The 21,701-nt window shown below is 38.0% G+C and overlaps 2 protein-coding genes across 5 annotated transcripts in view; one reads left to right on the forward strand and one right to left on the reverse strand.

Annotated features, from left to right (window-relative positions):
- The window catches only part of LOC115434558 (serine/threonine-protein kinase VRK1-like), a 37,175-nt gene extending 25,036 nt beyond the window's left edge, over window positions 1–12,139 (forward strand). For both annotated transcript variants that reach the window (XM_030156594.1, XM_030156593.1), the window contains exons 9-14: window positions 947–1,067; window positions 2,392–2,450; window positions 6,997–7,175; window positions 9,553–9,705; window positions 11,378–11,557; window positions 11,744–12,139. In XM_030156594.1, the coding sequence (XP_030012454.1) occupies window positions 947–1,067; window positions 2,392–2,450; window positions 6,997–7,175; window positions 9,553–9,705; window positions 11,378–11,557; window positions 11,744–12,109 (1,058 nt within the window). In that variant the 3' untranslated portion in view covers window positions 12,110–12,139. The remainder of the gene's footprint in view (window positions 1–946; window positions 1,068–2,391; window positions 2,451–6,996; window positions 7,176–9,552; window positions 9,706–11,377; window positions 11,558–11,743) is intronic.
- Window positions 12,089–21,701, reverse strand: part of fancl (FA complementation group L) — a 52,971-nt gene continuing 43,358 nt past the window's right edge. For 2 of the 3 annotated variants that reach the window (XM_030156595.1, XM_030156597.1), the window contains 3 exons: window positions 20,296–20,377; window positions 18,733–18,849; window positions 14,744–15,307 (listed from right to left, as the gene is read on the reverse strand). In XM_030156595.1, the coding sequence (XP_030012455.1) occupies window positions 15,011–15,307; window positions 18,733–18,849; window positions 20,296–20,377 (496 nt within the window). In that variant the 3' untranslated portion in view covers window positions 14,744–15,010. Of the gene's footprint in view, window positions 12,221–14,743; window positions 15,308–18,732; window positions 18,850–20,295; window positions 20,378–21,701 lie in introns of those variants that run through there. The other variant, XM_030156596.1, reaches the window with a different exon arrangement.

Raw genomic sequence — 21,701 nt, forward strand, 5'->3', positions numbered from 1 at the left:
CTTAATTGTATGTCGTTTTATACTCTGTCAGTTCATTTGTATTGTACTGATGTGCCTCTTGGTCAGGTCTCCCTCGAAAAAGAGATTTCATCTCAAGGGACTTTCTGGTTAAATAAAGGTTAAATTAAAAAAATAAAATAACACAAGTCAGGGTGTGGAGGAAATGTCTACATCCACTCTCAATTTGTTTACTGTGTCAAAGCTGCAACTTGTTTCCTGTCATTTGTTGTTACCTGAAAAAGGCCTTTACAGTAATAAGACTCTGAAATGTGTCATATTTTTTAGTTTTTGGTATCATAAAAGTAGGTCTACTTACTACTGTTTGTGCTCTGAAACCTTTAATATGAAATACATCAGACTTGTTTTATAGTACAGATCAGTCTTTCTCAAATGGGGGTACTTGGAAGAAGCCTAGGGAGTATTTGGAAGTTTTTTTTTATTTTTTTTTGGGGGGGGGGGGGGGGGGGATACATGAAATAAGTCATCATGTACTGAATACAAAATAAAAAATGAGTATTAATGCTGAAATATAAAACACAATCATTAAATTCATATATAAAATTCTCACTTCTGACCTTATTTCAGTATTTTATCAAATTTGCCCCCCACCCCAAGCTTTACTAACATTTTGAGAACATTTCTATTTTATATTATTCACTGTTTCTTATTATTTAGGTGACTTTTTAACACAAGAAGAGAAATCACACTTAATTCTTCCTGCAGAAGCTATGTACTTTACATATTTTTTTTATTTAGTGGAGTTCTCCTCCAGTGAAAGTACCACCCACTTCTACTGGGAGACTGATCCCCTGCACGAACACCACAGGACTCGACTAACACAGCAGCAGAACCTGACAACCTCACAAATTCCACGTTATTGATTCTTGATAGAACATACCGTTGACATACAGGGCCATTGGTCTTATTTTTGTCCTTATCTTTGCAGCTCCATCCAGACGTGGCGACCTCCAGATTTTGGGGTTCTGTCTTCTCCACTGGTTATGTGGTTCTCTTCCCTGGGACAATGTTCTCAATAATCCAACTCAGGTCCAGGAGGCCAAAGCCAGGTAAACGATCTAAGTCCGCCTGTCTTTAGAGTGAGTCTCATTTCATTTTTAACAGACCTGCTTTGTTATGTTCGTTTTCTATATTAATTCACTTTGTAGGGATGGGGTTTTTTGCCTGTTACTTGCTGCATCTGGTGATGTTGTCAAATCAATACACCTTTAAAGCTAATATAACAACATTTAGTTTAGGTATTTTATTTCATTTATAAGATAAGACAGAAAAAGAGCATCTGTTTTTACATGTGTGCAAAAAAAAAAGACATTTTGAGTGAAAAGGAGCAGGAAAACAATCCTGTCTTCTGCTTCTATTTGACAAAGTACTTGAACAACCATTGTGTTTGTTTTTAATTGACTTTAAATCATATGTCATGTAAAGTCAGTCTCATTCGTTATCATTCATTCATTCACCCCAACTGGTCATGTCAGATGTCCTTCCTCCAGGAGTCAGGGTCTGCTCCAGGTTTCTGCTGTTAAAAGAACGTTTTTCCTCGCAACTGTCACCAAATGTTTGCTCCTGGAGAATTCTGTAAATTGGCTTAAGTGTCTGGTTTCGACCAGCTCTATATGTAAAGTGTCATGAGATAAATTTTCTCATGATTTGTTGCTTTATAAATAAAATTTGATTGACTGATAAAAGGAGGAAGAAAATAATTCCAACTTTATGAGTAACAGTGAATTTTACACCAGGTTTCATTCAGCATGTTCAGTATTTAGAGATCACACTAAATACTGAATGTTTCCTGTAGAAGCCATGTAGTTTTTTTTTTTTTTTTCGTGTGTGTTTTAATAAAGAAACTTAGATATTATGGTCAATACAACTGTAAAAACAACAGATAAATTTTTATGCAGAATGTGAACTGACAGAACTGTGATTTTATTTTTGTTGCTTGTTCAAAACTACCTGTCAGGGAAAAGTGCAATACTAATGTTTAAAATACATTTAGTAATAATCATTTATTTTATTTTCTATTTGATTTATAGCAGCAGAATTATATTATTCCTGTTTTTCTATATTCTATTGTCCCCAGAAATTGGGGAAAAAATGTTCAAAAATTCATAATAAATGCATTAAAGATATTTTGAGGGGTTTTCTTTATTCCCGTACCGAACTGAAAGAAAAAAAAAAAAAACGAACTGTGGCTTTCAAAACCAAAAACATACCAAACCCAAAATTTTGTGTACCGGTACAGGACTAATAAATATGGCCTAAGATTTCTGCACAGAACTGTATATGTGAAAGCTACTATGACTGCCACATACAGCATCTTCTAAAAAAAACATGTAAATACTCTGTTTTTTGCTCTTTTTTTTTTTTCTCTTTCAGATTGATGGAGAATCTGCCGGACTCAGTTCTGCAAATGTCGACCAGCAGAGTTGGAACAGGTAAGACAAGACTACAATTTAAGATTAAAACAAAATAAGGCTGTACGATATGAGTAAAAGGGGAAGAACCTGTCTGGATAATCTGTTGTTTTAGTGGATCATATACCTGTATGATTATAGCACTAGTTAATGAAAATACTTGTTGTCATTTAACATTTCAGTGTTACTCAGTTGTGGTTATTTTCAAAGACAAAACAACACAAAAGTTGATGATGCTTCGTCCACTTGATGCTTATGACCCCTGACAGTTTGAGCTTTAAATTCTCGAGTCTTGAAGGTTTAGCAACACGACACAGAAACACACTGAATGAAGTGAACAGTTACATTCACTGTACGTTGAATAATCACAGGTTTGATGGTACAAGGGGAACCTCGAGGTCACTCCAGGTCATCCTCCTGCTGTAGTTTCAGATGAGACTTAATGTCATAAAAAATACGGTCAAAATACTGACACTTAAGCTGAAACAGTGTTAAAAGGCTTATCAAGGAATACAGGGGTTGGACAAAATAATGGAAACACCTTAAAAAAATCAACAAAATATAATTTAATATGGTGTAGGTCCGCCTTTTGCGGCAATTACAGCCTCAATTCTCCGAGGTATTGATTCATACAACTTGTGAATTGTTTCCAAAGGAATTTTAAGCCATTCTTCAGTTAGAATACCCTCCAACTCTTTTAGAGACGATGGCGGTGGAAATCGACGTCTTACTTGAATCTCTAAAACTGACCATAAATGCTCAATAATGTTGAGGTCTGGGGACTGTGCCGGCCATACGAGATGCTCAACTTCATTAGAATGTTCCTCATGCCATTCTTTAACAATTCTAGCTGTATGGATTGGGGCATTATCATCTTGAGGTGAAGGTGTTTCCATTATTTTGTCCAACCCCTGTACATCTTTAGGTGTTTTCAGTATATTTGGCTTTTTACTCCCTGAAAACAATCCTACATTTAACCCTCCGTTATCCCGTCCAGCAAGGCCCTTACTAAGCACCAAGTGTGCCTTTTTGGCATTACATTTGTTTGGACAAATATAATGACGACAACAAAAACAGCTCATAAGAGTTTAATTTAAGAGCTGATTTGTAACCATTTTCCATGTTTTCTTGATAATAACCAGAATCACTTAAGTTCTTACATCAATAGCTGTGGCATTGTACTGACAAAAACAGTGCTTTTAGGCATTCCATGTTTTCTTTTCTGTCTGTTTTAGTCACATGATACACACAGGAGTTAGTACTTGATACCATAACCATTGTTTTTGATGACTTTTGATGGTCTAATACACCGGTGTCAAACATGCGGCCCAGGGGCCAAATCCAGCCCTCCAAAGGGTCCAGTCTGGCCCTTGGGATGAATTTGTGAAATGCAAAAATTACACTAAAATGTTAACAATCCTTTTAGTTCAGGTTCCACATTCAGACTAATTCAATCTCCAGTGGGCAGGACCAGTAAAATACTCTCATAATAACATATAAATAATGACAACTCCAAATTTTTCTCTTTGTAAATGTACATATTTTCATGTATTTACACTAAAACAAAGTATAATTTCACAAAAAATGTGAATAACCTGGACAAATATGAACAACCTGAAATTTTTTAAGAGAAACAACTATAATTTGAACAATATTCTGCCTGTTAAATGTTTTGTGTATTTGTAAGTTATAATATACATGTGTAAATGATAAACTGAGGCAGAATATTGTTAAAATTACACTTATTTTTTCAATTTGTTCATGTTATTCACATCTTTTGAAAGGATAGTTTGTAGATGTAAACCTTTTCATAATGTAAATTTACTTCTTTCCCTCTTAAACAGAGAGAAAAGTTTGGAGTTGACATTATTTCTATATTATTATGTTATTATTTTACCAGTTTGGCCCACTTCAGATCAAATGTAGCTGAATGTGGCCCCTGAACTGAAATGACTTTGACACCCCTGGTCTAATAATTTTTTCGGCGACTGTATTAGGAGAAGAAAACAGTCCTAATCTGGATTTTTATTCAGGTAGAAACGTCCCCTGGTACATTTTTCTTCATGATTTTCAGACAGCAAAACCTTGATTAATCAAAGTCTTTCAATACATTTCCCAGCTCTACTCGATAGTATCAAAACATTTCCATAAAAGTGCTGAAGTTCTTCCCCCGGTCGTGGTCTCAGATATGAGTAATCCACTTCATCTCTGCCTCTGTTACCTGAGGATCCACAAGAACTTTCTACCAATTAAACAGCTGTCCCATTGACATGCCTTTCAAAGTTGGCCGTGTTTTATCTCTCCTCTTTATAAGGAGAGGTCACACCTGTGTGAGGGCTCGGTGTGTGATGTATGGTCGAGCCCGGCAGCTCCGGCGCCGACGGGGCCCGGCTGCCCGCCACAGATAAGAGCCGGGGAATGCATCAACTAACGCCGCGCGTGTGAGAGCGAGATACAAGTTCCGCAGCGGTGTGTGTCATACACGTCGTCCGGCCGGTGTGTGAAGCAGCCTCGATGACTGTGGATGTCACACACAATGCATATCCATAGCCGCGCACATGCCTAATCTACTGTGTGAGCAGAGATACATTACCAGGCAGTGTATTATCTGCACCGCGACACCTTCAGGTTCATCCTACTCACACAAATGATGTCAGGACCAACGCAGCACGGCTGAAGCCAGAACCACGGAAGGGTTTTTACACTTAACAAAACCAAATAACGCAATGGAATCAGCTTCGTTTCTCCCAATGTTAAGGCTCATGGTGTATAAGAATAAAGTAGAATAAGAATAGTTAGTGATGATAAAAGTAACAGAATTAACTAATAAACACATACAACCAGGAAGTTAACCCTTCGATGCACGAGCGTCTGGACCCTAGACTCTTCTATGAGTTAAAATCAATGTGTTTTTATGCCACTTTTGTCATTTTGTCATGTAAAAAATAATCCTTTGTATTATATTTTGGTGCTCAAGACACAAGAAGAATGTCATGTTTGATTTTTTTTTTTTTCATTCTTTTTTATCTATTCATTTTTTTTTTTTCCCTTTTTTTTTTTTTTTTTGTTTGATATTTAGAAAATTTGAAAAGCAATGTATATCATTGCTGTCAGGCGGAAACTTCTTAAGTCCAAAACAGTTATTTTTCAGGAAACTGAGAAAACAATGTATATTCTAAATAAATGAATGGAGTTGATAGATGTAGGTACAAAGCTGTTTTCAGCACTTTTTATTGGTTGAATCTTTTTCTAAAACTGACTGGCCAGTAGAATCATTTTATGACAAAAAAAAAAAAAAGACCAAAAATGGACTTACGAGGTTTCTGCCTGACAACGATGAAATATATAATGGCAATAGATCAATGTCAACGTCCATTTTATGACTGAGTCCTTTAGTTTTACTGTAGGTCAGGGGTCTCAAACTCATTTTGGTTCAGGGGCCATATTTAGCCCAATTTGATCTCAAGCAGGCCAGACCAGTAAAATAATGATTTAATAACCTATAAATCCTGACAACTCCAAGTTTTTTCTTTTTGTTTTAGTACAAAAAAACCCCAAATTAAATTATGATGAAAATATTTACATTTTACAAAAAAAAAGTGAATAACCTGAAAAAACAGAAATTTCATTTGAAAAATTTGTGCAAATTTAACAATATTATGCCTCGACTTATTATTCATACATGTACATTACACACATTGTTCCATAAACATTTGGTAACAGGCAGAATATTGTTAAAATTTTGGAGTTTGGAACTAAACTTTGAACAAGTTCTACAGTATTACATCTGTTATTATTAACACAACTACAGATCACAGTGGATCCATAAATGCACCAAACATTTAGTAACAGGCAGAATATTGTTAAAATTGCACATTTTGGGTTGTTCATCTTTTTTATTGATGTATTTATTTGTATTTTATTGTGAAAGAATAGTTTTGTAAATGTAAATATTTTCAAAGTGTAATTTTTTTTTTTTTCACTTATTTTTTTCCACATAATTTTTCACAAAGAAAACTTGTCATTGTCATTATTTATGGGTTATTGTGTTGTTATTTTTACTGGAGATCACATTGGTCTGTATGTGGAACCTGAACCAAAATGATTTGGACAACCTGGACTGTTCAGGTTCATTTTTGCACTTTCATCCTGCGGGCTGGAATGGAACCTTTGGCGGGCCAGATTTGGCCCCCGGGCCGCATGTTTGACACCTGTGCTGTAGATTGCATGAATGTTGAATGAATCAAAGGTTCAGATGAAATTCCATTGAAAATGAATGTGAGTCAGTTTGACCCACATAGGAAAGGTTGGGTTAGTACAAAAACGACAGTTACACAACATCTGTTTAAGAAGTTAAACATTTAAATGGTATGATGTCAGTAACATGTTTCTGAGGATTACCTGGAATGTGAAAGAACAACTTTTCGCTACAAAGATATTCCAAGAAAACCGCCTCACCAGGCCATTTTTGACCCACTTGTGCATCTGAGGGTTTAGATGTTTTGTTTTGTTTTTAAATTCAGAAAATGTACATTTGTACCTGAAAGTCCCTTTGTTCTATCCTCAGAAGAGGTGGTTTCATTTCTCCAGTACGTGAAGTCTCTGGGTTACAAAGACAAACCGGACTACCAGCTCCTCAAAGGCCTCCTGTCCTGCCGCGGTACCGGCAAACTGGACCTATCTGGGCCCGGGGACCCTGCAGGACCGTCGACCACCAAGACCCAGGAGCCTCCCGCCAGGGCCAAGGTGAGTCAGGAGCCAATCACTGATGACATGAGGGTTCCAAACTGAAATATACGTTTAAAGTTTAAATGGACGCTAAAAAGTGAAATAACCACATTTGTAGATTTTATCATTGAGGTACAAGTTTATTTTACATTATTATTGGAAAACCTGAGACTGTTCCAGAGTGGTAAAGTTTATAGACAAGTGAGACAGAGTGTTGGATACATCAGTTCTAGAGGGAAAAGAGGAGCTGCTGGTGGAGGAGGTTCCTGATTGGACATTAAATGTATTTTTTTTTAACAGATTTGGATGTTTCTTTGTTTCTCATTGATTATTCTGAATGAAGGCTGTTTTACACAGACAGTCTCCACTGTCAATGAACTATCTTGGTTTTGATGTAATAGTTTTTCACTGAAAACTGAACGTAACAGCCCTTTTAAGTATGTATCAGTTCTTGTTTGAGGTGCATACCTATAGAGGGTATGCACGTGATGTCACCGTTAGTGGAAGTCACCGCAGTTACGCCCACTGAGTGGCAGAAAGAGGGAGTACAGTAGCAGCATTGGCTTCAATACTGTTTAAACTGAAGAACAATATTTAATGGAGAAAAAAAAAAAAAAAATGGGGAAGAGCTGTTGTGTGATTGATTGTATGAACAGGTTTGAAATTGAATGACTGATTTTAAATGTTCTACCTCTAAATTTCTAAAGTCCTCTTTGTGGTTTGACTGTAAATAATTTTCTACCACATCTAACCATCTACTTCCTTCACATTTCACTTAGGATGAAAAATCTCCCATTGAATTTTAAGGAAATATTGATGTTTCTATCTCAAATCAGCATGAACAGGACATCTTACAGCCGTAGACATGATGTGTCCCAATACTTTTGTCCATATAGTTTATATATTAGCTCATTCTGAAACAGCGAAAACACAGTCATTCTTATTTTTGTGTGTTTATACAATAAGGAAAACAATTATGACTATTAGCTTCCATTTCTGCAATTAGATCAGGGGTGTCAAACTCATTTTGGTTCAGGGGCCATATTTAGCCCAATTTGATCTCAAACAGGCCAAACCAGTAAAATAATGACTTAATAAACTAGAAATAATGACAAATCCAAGTTTTTCTTTTTGTTTTAGTACAAAAAAAACCCCAATTAAATTATGAAAATACAAAATTAGTGCGATTTTAACAATATTATGCCTCGACTTATTATTCATACATGTACATTACACACAGTGTCCCATAAACATTTGGTAACAGGCAGAATATTGTTAAAATTTTGGAGTTTGGAACTAAAATTTGAACAAGTTGTACAATATTCCATCTCTTATTATTAACACAACTACAGATCACAGTGGATCCATAAATGCACAAAACATTTAGTAACAGGCAGAATATTGTTAAAATTGCACATTTTGCGTTGTTCATCTTTGTTTCTATTTATGTATTTATTTGCATTTTATTGTGAAAGAATAGTTTTGTAAATGTAAATATTTTCACAGTGTAATCTGATTTTTTTCCACTTGCAGATCACAGTGGTCTGTATGTGGAACCTGAACTAAAATGATGTGGACAACCTTGACTGTTCAGGTTCATTTTTGCACTTTCATCCCGAGGGCCGGAATGGATCGTTTGGCGGGCCAGATTTGGCCCCCGGGCCGCATGTTTGACACCTGTGAATTAGATCCTCCTAAATCCTACACACTGGGTTGTTAATGTTTTGTTTTTAGGCTGAATGTTTGAATCCGGTTTTTCCAAACTTCTCATGTAAAACATGCCGACTTCCAGTGAACATCCAACAACTTGAGCGTCGGTCACAAAGGTTCCAGATTCGTCTACTCAGTCTCTTAACCTGGGAGGGAGAGTGAAGGGGAGGGTTAACCTCATAGTGACCCCCCGCCTCCCCCTCCCTACTGAGCATGTCACCTAGAGGTGGGAGGTCCACAGCTGGAGGAGAACGGCTGATTTTCCTCAAATTCACCAGAATCACTTCTTGACCCCCGGGGCCCGGCAGGCGCCCTCTCAATGGCCCAATTTGAAGAAGTTGATGACACACACTTTACACAGCGCAGGGCGTCTCCAATTATGCTCCTGATCTCCTCTCGTCTCCTTGTGTCATTTAATTTCCATGCTAAAGTGCTGGCCAGTTTGATCCCTAGTTAAACAGAAGTGGCCATTTACAGGCGGTTTAGTGAGGAGAGTAAATGTCAGCGCAGATAAAGGCCATTTAATGGGCATGTTCAGTGAGTCATTCGCCAAGTCCGCCGGAGGAATGTACTGTGATTTTTACGGCTAATGGTTATGACACGACGGAACAAGTGTCATAAAATAAAGTAAAAAGTCTGGATGTTTAGATCAAGCGGTGACAAATTATCAACTGCGCCTGAACAGAAAACAGGACGAGGCAGAGGACGAGGCAAAGCTGAGGCGAAGGAGGCTGATGATGATGAAGATGACGAAGAGGAGAAGAAGCCAAAACCAGTGCCGGCCCGCTACATAAGAGGACCTCCCATAACCAAACCACAGCCACAACAACACAATCAGGTGAGAAACAGAAGTGCCTTAATAGAATGTGACAAAAAATGTGAAGTGGTTTTTTTTTTTTTTTTTTTATACAATACAGATACACACTCAGTATTTGAACATAAGATCTGAAAATGAGCTGTGACTGTCTGCAGATTCACCAGGTCTCCCCCATACAGCTCATTTATGTTCTACATACTTATGAAAACAGATGTATGTGTTGGAAAGAGTCACTGCATTTATTCTTCTAATGCATCCCTTCCATTAGGATGAGCATTTAGCAGTCAGTCCACCAGAGGGCGCTGCTCTGAATGAACAGTTTTACAATGAAGGGATTTTTATCAGTTTTCAGAAAGTAAAACCACGATTAACTCAATTTATCCCCCAGCATAGATGTTATTCTATGGGACAATTGGCTGACATTCTGTGATGCTGCGCTCTCGTTGGCTTATGCTCTGTGACAGTGCGCTCTCATTGACTGGCGTTCTGTGACGCTGCGCTCTCATTGGCTGAGGTTTTCCAACGCTGCACTCTCATTGGCTGGCGTTCTGTGATGCTGCGCTCTCACTGGCTGGCGTTCTGCGACGCTGCGCTCTCATTGGCTGAGATTTTCCGACGCTGCGCTCTCATTGGCTGGCATTCTGTGACGCTGCGCTGTCATTGGCTGGCGTTCTGCAACAGTGCGCTCTCATTGGCTGGCGTTCTGCGACGCTGCACTGTCATTGGCTTAGGTTCTGCAACGCTGTGCTGTCATTGGCTGGCGTTCTGCGACGCTGCGCTGTCATTAGGTGGCGTTCTGCAACAGTGCGCTCTCATTGGCTGGCGTTCTGCGATGCTGCGCCATCATTGGCTGGCGTTCTGTGACACTGCGCTGTCATTGGCTGAGGTTCTGCAACACTGCGCTCTCATTGGCTGGCGTTCTGCGATGCTGTGCTCTCATTGGCTGAGGTTATAGGTATTCTGCACTGTCATTGGCTCACATTCTGTGACGCCGCGCTGTCAGTGGCTGGTGTTCTGTGACGCTGCGCTCTCATTGGCTGACATTATAGGTAGCTGCACTGTTATTGGCTGACGTTCTGTGACGCTGCGCTGTCATTGACTGGTGTTCTGTGACACTGCGCTCTCATTGGCTGACGTTCTGGGTAGCTGTGTCTCTGGTGACATCTATGAATTTTCCATTGTAGTTAGAATAAAACAGATTTCATAAACTAAATGCAGGGTCCCTTCAGGTTTCTACCATTGAAATTCAAGACTACTTAAAACAGAATTTAATGCCTATTTCATGGCCATACTGGCAAAAATTTATGACCTCTAGAATTTAGGAAAACATATTTGGCAATAGTTGGTTCCTAATTTCAGTACAAATCGTTGGGTTGGAACGGGTGGAAGTGAGTAAACCAACGTTAATTCCTCTGCAGCTTGGACATTTCCCAGACACGTTTAAACACAATACATCAAGTTTATGGCAACATAACTTCAGACCTACCATCTCAGATTTAATACCGTTTAAAGACTTTAAGGTAGTGTATGCAGATTTGTAAATTCAAGACTTTTACTACTTTTTTTAAGACCCTGCGGGAACACTGTAAATACTGATACAGAATCAGAATCAGAGTACTATGATGATCCAGGAGGCAATTTTGTAGTCTCAGTCTGTAATCACTACTTTTCTGTTTAATTTTTTTGCCCACAGAGGAAAGGCAGAGCATCACCTGCTGGAGGGAGATCCACCACAAAGCCCACACCTACGTACGATGATGATGACGAGGAGGAAGATGAGGATGAAGAAGAGCAGGAAGCCAGACCCAAGCCCATCCCTGCATGTTACCTCAGAGGCCCTCCAATTGGCCCCAGAGCCCCGGAGAACCAGGCGGTGAGACCGAGACGCTAAAACAGACACATGCAGCGGCATGTATGAAACCTGCTGTTTTTAACTTGACATGAATATTTATATCAAAAAAAAGGTCCCCAAAACACTAGTAAAGATCAGTTTATTTAGTCAAAGTAGAAGAAGATACTGAAGACACTCAGCCAACACTTGAATCGCCCTCTTTAACAGAAACCCAAACGCACTGTGAGGGAAACCAACGACCTCATACCCAGACAGGAAGTGAAACGGCAGCCCCGCCCACAAAGGACAACACACACACCAACAGTGAACGGTTACATGGACACGCACACACTCAAAGACTACTGGGAAAGACGGGATGACGAGAGGCTGCTACAGCGCAGAGCGGTCCACACGCAGGACCCACAGTGGAACGGACAGCTGTGGTGTGGACACGCAGATGGACTCAGTGAGTGGGAGGGGTCTAGTGGACAGAACGCCGGTCCCACACACAGGACTGGACTGTTGAACTGGTTCATCTGTGCGGGGGTCTGCGTTCTCCTCGCTGTACTTTCTGTGGTTTTTCTTGAAGTCTGATTCGGAGCTGACCGAGGTGCATTATGGGTAAGGACGAGTGTCATGTGTCGTCATGCAGGTTCCTGAAGCCCAGGTTCAGGACTTCTGTGGCGCCATTTTCACAGTAATGGGCTGAAATAGAAGCAGAGGTCAGTTTGTTCTGCAGGGACACGTTCACTGTTAACTAGTTGCTTATTCGTTGGTTTGTGTATTGGCCAGAATCTGCCAATACAATACAAATCACAATACTAGGATCACGATACAATATATCACGATACTGTTAACATAGCAATAGTTTTTGTTTTGCTTCTTTTTTTTTTTTTTTTTTTTAAAGATTATTTTCCGGAAAAACTTAGAGTGCAGCATTTGGATAAATAAAGTTTTAACACGCGGCTTTACCAGTACAAAAAAAAAATAACACAAAGTTTTACAGATATTACAGTTTTAGATCCTGCTTAAATGTTCAGAGTCTTTTGCGGAAATAATACATAGTGTTCAGTCCCTGAATCATCCAACATCAGAACATTATTTTTGTGCATTCATAAAAAAAAAACAAAAAAACATTTGCCTCTTTCAGACAGTAAAAAGTGCTTTTCGGATTATTTATTATTTAACAAAATAGCGTTATCAATTTCAAAAAATAAAATTTATGACCTGCAATATCACAATGGTACTTTTGTCGTATACAAACGACAGAAGAAAATACCCATGTGAATATAAAAATAAAAGCTGAGAAAACAAAAATGAACCTCCGCCATGTCTGCATTTTAATAAATACCTAAAAATATTGATACAGTACTTTTTAATATTGATACAGTATCGTGAAGTGAAATATTGTGATAGATAGATAGAGCCAGTATAATATGTGTTAATAAGCAACTAGTTAATGATGATTACGTACATCCTATGGCATTATTATACGTTAAAGTATTACTTCAACAAACGTCAGCCGAGCTGTAAATCTGCTGTGAACAGTTAGAACATTTTACTCCTAGAATTAGATATTTTTAGACAAGAGACACCACGTTTGCTTTAAATTCTGACCGAGCTGCTGAGTTTTGTTACAGCGTGATCTACAGCAGTTTTAGCCAAAAACACGTAAGACTGAAGTTAACCCTTTTATCACCAGATTTTATTCATTTTTTAAAAAAATATTCAATTTTGATAACGATTTCAAAAAGCTGTCTGTTTCATTGTTATGCTGCTTGTCGGTTAAAGGTTAACAGCTTCACACAAGTACAATTAACCCAATGAAGTTAATTTTTAAGTAGTTTTTAGATTATATTTAAGGCTTGTTTAGGCTTTTTAAGGACCTACATATCTAAACTGCCTCATGAAGAAACTATTTGTAAAACAGGGATGCAGACCTGTCACGACACATAACTCAGTATAAGCAGCTAAATTTAACTCGTCACTGAAAAAATATACTAATACACATGATTTTATTAGCACCATATCCTCCTAAGACCCACAAAAGTACAAGTTTTGGCTTTTTTACATTAAATAAGTAGTGATGTCCTGATCTGGATTTTTTTGCTTCCTATCCATTTTTTTTTTTTTTTTTTTTTTTAGGATTAGTTTTGCCAATACTGATCCGATACTGACTTTTTACAATGAAATTTTGATTTAAATTTGGAGTCATTATTTATAGGTTATTATACTATTATTTTACTTGAGATCATAATTGGAAAAAAAAAAAAAAAAAAATCCAAAATGCCAGATTGCCAGCCGATACCAATCTTTAGATTGGATCGGGACATCCCTATAAATCAGGGGTCTTAAACATGCGGCCCAGGGGCCAAATGCAGCCCGCCGAAGGTTCCAATCCTGCCCATGGGATGAATTTACAAAGTGCAAAAATTCCACAGTCAAGGCTGTGGAATTCATTTTAATTCAGGTTCCACATACAGGCCAATATGATCTACAGTAAAATAATAACAGCAGAATAACCTACACAAAAGAATGACTCCGTATTTTCTTCTTGCTTTGATGTGAGAAAAATAATCTTACATGATACCTATAAATAACACAAACTTCAATTTTTTTTCCTTTGTTTTAGTGCAAAAAATAACTTTAAATCATGGAAATATTTACATTTACAAACTATCCTGTAACAATAAAATGTGAATAACCTGAACAAATATGAACAACCTGAAATGTCTAAAGAAAATTAATTACAATTTCAACTATTTTCTGCCTGTTCCTAAGTGTTAAGTGTCTTTGTAGATCTGATCCGTAATGCACATGTAGAAATGATAAGTTGAGGCAGAATATTGTTAAAATTGCACTAAATTTTCTTAATTTTTTTTTTTATACAAATTGCATTTTTTTCAGGTAATTCACTTTCTTGTTTGGATAGTTTTTCAAAATACTTACTTTCATAATTTAATTGGGTTTTTTTGCACGAAAACAGACAAAAATTTGGAGTTGTCATTATTTACAGACTATTATGCTATTATTTTACTGGTTCGGCCCACTGGAGATCATATCGGGCTGAAATGTGGCCCCTGAAAGAAAATGAGTTTGAGACCCCTGCTATAAATAATAATTGCCTTTGTTGGAAACGGCACGACGCAACAGTTTTTTCCGATGCATTTTTATGGAATGTCCTTTACAGTGGACAGTGTGTTTTTTTCCCTCAGTAAAGCTGTGAACCTCTTGTCTCCTACAGAGGACAAAAATGCATGGCTGGGTCTCAGGAGGATATGTTACACTAATGTTTTATCACTAGTTAAACCCCAGTTGGGTATAATTTAATTAAATCTACAACACACTTTGTTCTGAAATACTGGTGACAGGAAGTAGTATTTAGTCACATTTCTGTGGCGGCGATGGGCATGACCTTAGACCTCTAGTGTCTTTTTTTTTCATCCCCATAGAGTTTCCACCCCTGGACAAAAACCTGTTGTGACTGAAGGACTTCTAAATCTTTGAGCTCCTGTGCTCTGCCGAACTGGGGTCTGACTTTGAATGAGCAAAAGGCACAATGCAGGATGTGTGTGAATGATGGAGAGTCACGTCAGTAAAAACGAACGGTTGAAAGCGGCGTATTGTTGCCGATGCACTCGGGGGTGATGTATAGAGGCGAGCTGATAAAGCCGGCTGAAGTGAAGGCCCTTTATGAAGGATGCTGTCGGCGTGACGTACCTTGCTGCAGTAAGGACACTCTCCAAAAACAATGTTGAAGCTCTGCCTGCTGGAAGGTAGCGCTCGCAGCCACTGGAGAACAAAGAAAACGAGGACGACTTCATTAAAAGCGCTCGTCTGGAGGTGACGTGTCAGTGTCAAGTGACGGCCGCGTTTGTTAATGTACACCTATTACTGCACACTTTAAAGGTATATTCAAGATTATCTCATACTTGGGAGCATTTTCAGGGCTTTCATGTGAAACTTCAGAATGTCCTCCTGCCACTTTATTTTAGCCTTTACAAAGATCTCAGTACGACATTGAGTAAAGAACATCTAAATGCAGATAATCCCTGCTCCGACATTTCTTGTGCGGCGGTCGTCCACCCCGACCATCTTTTGCTTTGCTGTGGAATGTTAAGAACAAAAGCCCCGAGTGTGAACGAAATACAGCAGCAACACTTGGAAAAACTGCATTCAACTGCCGTTTATTCTGTGTTAATCGGACTACAACCTTTTAAAATGGCAATGTGTGGGTTTTTTCACGGCAGTTTCATGACCTTGGGGCAACAACAACACTGAGTCTGACGGCTAAAATTTACTTAAGGAGTCAAATGAATGTTCATTTTTGTCAAAAAAAAAAAAAAAAGTTGCAAGAAATGCATAGAACTGTGTATTTGACAGTAGAAGCTCTATTTTCAGAAATACTGGATTTTGAATAGCATGTGTAGGTGAAAACTTTTGCTGGCAGACGGACGTGACATTACCTGTGATGATCTGGTCAGTACCAGTACTTTATTAGTAATAAACTTATATACTTACTATTGCTAATAATCCTCTTATTCATAAATGTTAGTATTGTTGATCTAAAACAATAACAGCTGACACAAAAACACAAAATGTGGCAGTGGACGGATGTGACATGGTTGTTACAGATCCCATCATACTGATGCTCGGCAGCCATGTCACCGTTTCCACAAATGATCCCTGTGCAAAAACTAGGATCAGAATTATTTATTGTGTAGTTTATCATCATACTAAAGAGTAAATAACAATATAGAATTCTTATTTCTTCATAAAAATGCTTATTATTAGAAAACTGTTGATTTAAAAAGTGATGTGTGACATTTTTAATGTATGTATTGGCGTAACATAAGCAGGACGGATCAGCACCATACTCCATATTGCAACCTGTAAAAATAAAACGTGATACGTAGGATAGAATCTTGTAAGAAAAATTGGGGAATCTAAAAGAATAGAATATTTGTTTTTCAGGTAAATTCAGTTAAAATATAACTTGGCCATTTGTGACATGAAAATATAGCATTAATTGTGATGAAATTGGACATTTTTGACCTGAAAACATAGTTCATATGACCATCAACTCTGTTGAGCTGTTGTGTGATTGATTGTATGAACAGGTTTGAAAAGCAGTTGAAGCTATCGTTTTACAGACACAGAAAGACAAAGAAAAGAGAAGTAGATGGATCCACAAATCCAGGAAACCAAACCTAGTTTTGTGGATCCCATTTCGTGTCAGGTAACATTAATTTATGCTGTATTTTACCTAAAAATACAGCATAAATTACATATTGTTTTGGCTAACATTACTTCTTAGTAAAGCTCTTGGTTTCATGATCAGATCTTTCATGGTTTTTGTCTTCATTTTGTGATTCTGAACCTTGTGCTCCTACACTACCAGTCAAAAGTTTGGACTCGCCTTCTAATTTAAATGGCAAGAGATGGACCACAGATGCCCAACAAATGCTCAGTATCACCGGGAACTCCTTCAAGACTTTTGGAAAACATTTCAGGTGACTACCTCATGAAGCTCATCGAGAGAATGCCAAGAATGTGCAAAGCATAAATAAAAGCAAAATGTGTCTATTTTGAAGAATCTAAAATAAAATAAAATAAATAAAATAGTGGTGAAAATAAAGACAAACCAGTTGAGTCCAAACTTTTGACTGGTAGTGTACATGATTAGTAAACTAACTGAAACTGAGGCTAACCTAGTTTTTAAATACGGGGGAACTGGAGAATAAAGCTACGACGGAGTATTAGGACCACATGAGAAAATAAAAACGCTTGTCACTATGAGAACAAAGTCATAAAATATTGATATAAAACCCATAATTTTATGAGAATAAAGTCGAATACAAAAAGAATCACAATGTTATGAGAATAAAGTCGTAGTTAGAAAAAAAAAACTCAATTTAACACAAATGTCATTCGTTTATGAGATTAAAGTCATCATATTCCGACAATAAAGCTATAATATTACAAGAATAATGTCATAATTTAAAAACGGGTGGGAAAAATATCCTAATTTACCAGAATAAAGTCGTCCCCTGCTGGTCCACAACAGTAGTATGTGTTGTATAAAGTACCTGATCTGAACTAGACTCAGTAAATCTCCTCAGTCCCTGTAGATCCTGCATATATTCACTGGGGTCAGTACATGGTCTACTGTAAATGCGCTTTGGATCAGCTGGATCTGGGCCCTAGTTTTGGACTGGGGTTGTCAGTAATGATGAAACCATGTATATTTGTTTCAGGTAAAAGTAGCAATGATCCCCTCCACCCTGGATGTCAGGATACTCCATTTCTGTCCACATGTCAGTGTTCGTGGACCACTTGTTCTTTGGAAGCTCGTACAGATCCATGTCCAGTCCAATTGTCCTTCATTTAATTTCATATTTCATATTTTCCCGGTCTGGCTGTGTTTACTGCTATACTCCGTCATGTTGAGTGTGGTTGGTTTTTGCCACTCAGCCTGACTTAGAGGGGCGTGGCCTGGGGGGAAGTGACGACTGAATGTGCATACCCTCTATTAACGACAAACAATATACAGGGTGGGGAAGCAAAATTTACAATGAACATTTAGTTGTTTTTTCTCAGCAGGCACTACGTCAGTTGTTTTGAAACCAAACGTATATTGATGTCATAATCATACCTAACACTATTATCCATACCTTTTCACAAACTTTTGCCCACATGAGTAATCAGGAAAGCAAACGTCAAAGAGTGTGTGATTTGCTGAATGCACTCGTCACACCAAAGGAGATTTCAAAAACAGTTGGAGTGTCCATAAAGACTGTTTATAATGGAAAGAAGAGAATGACTATGAGCAAAACTATTACAAGAAAGTCTGGAAGTGGAGGAAGCAACAAAAAACGTACCAAAGCTTTTATTAAAGCTCTCCAATCCAAAATCCTAAAGGATCCAACCAAATCCATGAGAAAAATGGCAATTGAACTTGAGGTAGACAACAAGACCGTTAGAAATGCAGTAAAATATGATTTGAAGATTTAAATTCTCATGACTTTCAATAAACTAACTGGTCATACACTGTCTTTCAATCCCTGCCTCAAAATATTGTAAATTTTGCTTCCCCACCCTGTACAAACAAAAACTGATCCCTATGCTTCAGTATCTGGACCACAACACAAACCTGATGATAAAGTGTGTATTTGTTGTTCAGACAGCAGCGTGTGTGTGTGTATTCGTTAGCGTACCTCATACAGACAGGCCTGGTGGAAGGGCTGCCCACAGCGAGGGTCGTTGCACACCTGATCGGGAATGGCAGCTTCCAGGCGATAGGAGTAACAGATCCCACATTCCACACTGAAGCTCTACAAACACAGGCGGACATGAGTTAAAGGCAACATCTAGCACCGATTTTATCCAAAGTAACCATGAAAAGTTGCGATATGAGGTGTTTATGGACCTGATGGAGGACTGGTCTGAAGGTGAAGTGCTTCAGGATGAAAATACTAGAACTTTACCAAATTTGGGTCAAAAGTTCTAATCGGCTGTAATTTTCACAGCAAAGTCAAAATATGAAAGATTATGAGTCAATGACCGGTTCTATTTCAAAGCACCGTCTACACATTAGAACAGATTGACTTTCACATCCCTGTAATGTAAGGTAAGTAAGTATAAATCTGTCAACTAAATGTACGTAACCCAAGTGTAATAGTATAGTATAGCAATAAAAAAAGGAACTAACAACTGGAATGGGATTAAGTACTTGTATCGATACTCGGTATCGGCAAGTACTCAAATGTAAGTACTCGTACTCGGTCCGGAAAAAAGTGGTATCAGTGCATCCCTATGTGAATGTGCTTAATATTGCAGAAGATGATGTTTCCACGTTCACTACGGAGCCTCTGAACGTCCAAATGGGGTCAAACCTGGTGATAATGTAAATATGTCAAACTGTATTTCACCTGATTTATTGACCTGTATTGATAGGATTAGTGGATCAGCAGTTCTTAAACATCTTAGATCAGTAGATGCTTTAGTTCACTGGTAGTGGTTTAGATCTTTGAGGGTTTACTTTTAACTGGCTGCTGATCCCAATGACTCAGACGGGCCTGTGTCACGATGACATCACTTCCTGTTGCGTTGTGTTTTTCTCTCCGTTTCAGTCCCACCATCGACACACACTTTTCCCATGCTCTCGTTTGCATTTTGGTGTAATGAGAAGCTCCTGTTTTTCTGGAGCTATCCATTAAGCGAGAGGATGGCAGGTTAAAGAAAAAAAAAAAAAAAAAAAAAAGAAAAAATCAACATCTGGACAACTCAACTTTTTTGCACTCCTCTGAATGTTAATGAAGCTGAGGCATTAATCACCGCGGCGACAGCGGATAAACACGGCGCCCTTTCAACCCATCTGCAGAGAGGGGAGGGGAAAAGAACGAGTGTTGGACCAAAAAAAAAAAGAGATAAATGGTTTTGCGTGATTAAAGCGATTTGATAGTGCAGAGAATTCTGCCATCTTTGTTATTCTAATGATCTTATCTGTAAACAACCCAATTAAAGGCGAAGTTGTGCCCACCTCGTGAAAAAACAAAACACAGAGGGGAAGAAAAAAAAATATGGAAATAGACGGAAAAATAGGCGATAGTGTACGTCCGCCCCCTTATGACTCGAAGCTCAAACAGACGCACAGACAGGATGCATAGATGTAAACACACAAACACACACACACACACACTGGTGAACACAGCTCCTTGAGGTAATTGTGATGGGAATGGACATGTTTGAAATGGAAAGGGGGCAACTGTGTGACTTACAGATTTTTCGTGGGTGGCAGGTGACGGGAATTCGATCTCCAAAACATCCCGGAGGTTGTGCAAGACGCTGGAGTCCGGGTTCCTGCCAGCAGACCACAGACAGCTCCTTCACACACTAATTAACCACATGCAAATGAGCCTGCAGAGACACTGGGGGATGATTAGGAGACTTTCACCCTTGGTTAAAAAAAAAAACAAAAAAAAAAAAACAGCAGCAGCAGTAGCATTTAAGCTGAATGGTGGCGGAGGCAGATTTTCCTGAGACGTGTCATGCAGAGAAGCAAATGTTAGAACCTGTGGTGAAATCTAACATTTGTGGCTTTTTTTTTTTTCCAAACTGATGAGTTACGTCTTCTTTCCTGCCTTCAGATTTATTAAAGCAGTGTGTGCGGCGGCTGGTCAGAAGGACGCCAACACAAGCAAAGGTTAGAAAAAAAAATATAGCACGAAATGATTATATGGATAAAAACTAATATCCCAATATACTGTGACAGAATGGTTGTAATTCCTGAAGGGATTTGAAGTTTTAGTTGTGAACCGTGACCATATGAAGCATCAAAAAAGACTATTTCTGAGCTGTTTTTTCAAAATAAAGCCAGATAAATGAAAACACACTGTCTTAATAACAGACAGTAACAGCACACGTGAAACAAAGCACTTTCATTAAAATTAGCTTCGTTACAAATGTTTAAATACAATGGGAAGTTCAATGTAAATATATTTCAATGTAAAAATGTACAAAATGATAAAATAAAACAGGCTGAGTGATGTTAATTTGACGATACTGAGTCATGTTTGTGTTGTGTGCCAAGAAAGGCGCCCATAAATAAAATTTGTCATTATTATTGTTATTATCATTAGTATTATCATGACCTGCATTTTGAATAGTCGAGAACATAAGACTTATCACAAGTATATTTAGGTTTTCATTATCAAATTTTGAATATTGATAATCAATCTGTTGTCAGTCATCTGTGATCTGTGTTATTTCTGTAAAGATGTTGCTATGGAGACAATGTGAACACAACAAAATCAACACTTTGCTGAAGGATTATTATATAAACTCACCAGCTTCGCAACATTAAAGGCTCTGTGTGTGATACTTAGTGACATCTACTGGTGAAGGTGAGGACTGCAACTGAATATACTGTTTGTTTTAATGTAAAGTTTCTTATTTTCACATAATTACACATTAATAAAAAACATAATAATAAATACTACACTTCATCTCTGTGTTTCTTTTACAGTAAAAATCAGAAACACTGGACCTTAAATACTCCACCATACCCATGATGCAATGCTGTTTGTAAAGTACACAGAACCAGAGTACATATACCGTTGTTAATGTTGGCGATACGGTCAGTTTCCACCTCCCATCACCATGAGAACCAACAATTCATGATCAA

This window comes from Sphaeramia orbicularis, chromosome 15, assembly GCF_902148855.1.
Source record: "Sphaeramia orbicularis chromosome 15, fSphaOr1.1, whole genome shotgun sequence".
Lineage (NCBI taxonomy): Eukaryota > Metazoa > Chordata > Actinopteri > Kurtiformes > Apogonidae > Sphaeramia > Sphaeramia orbicularis.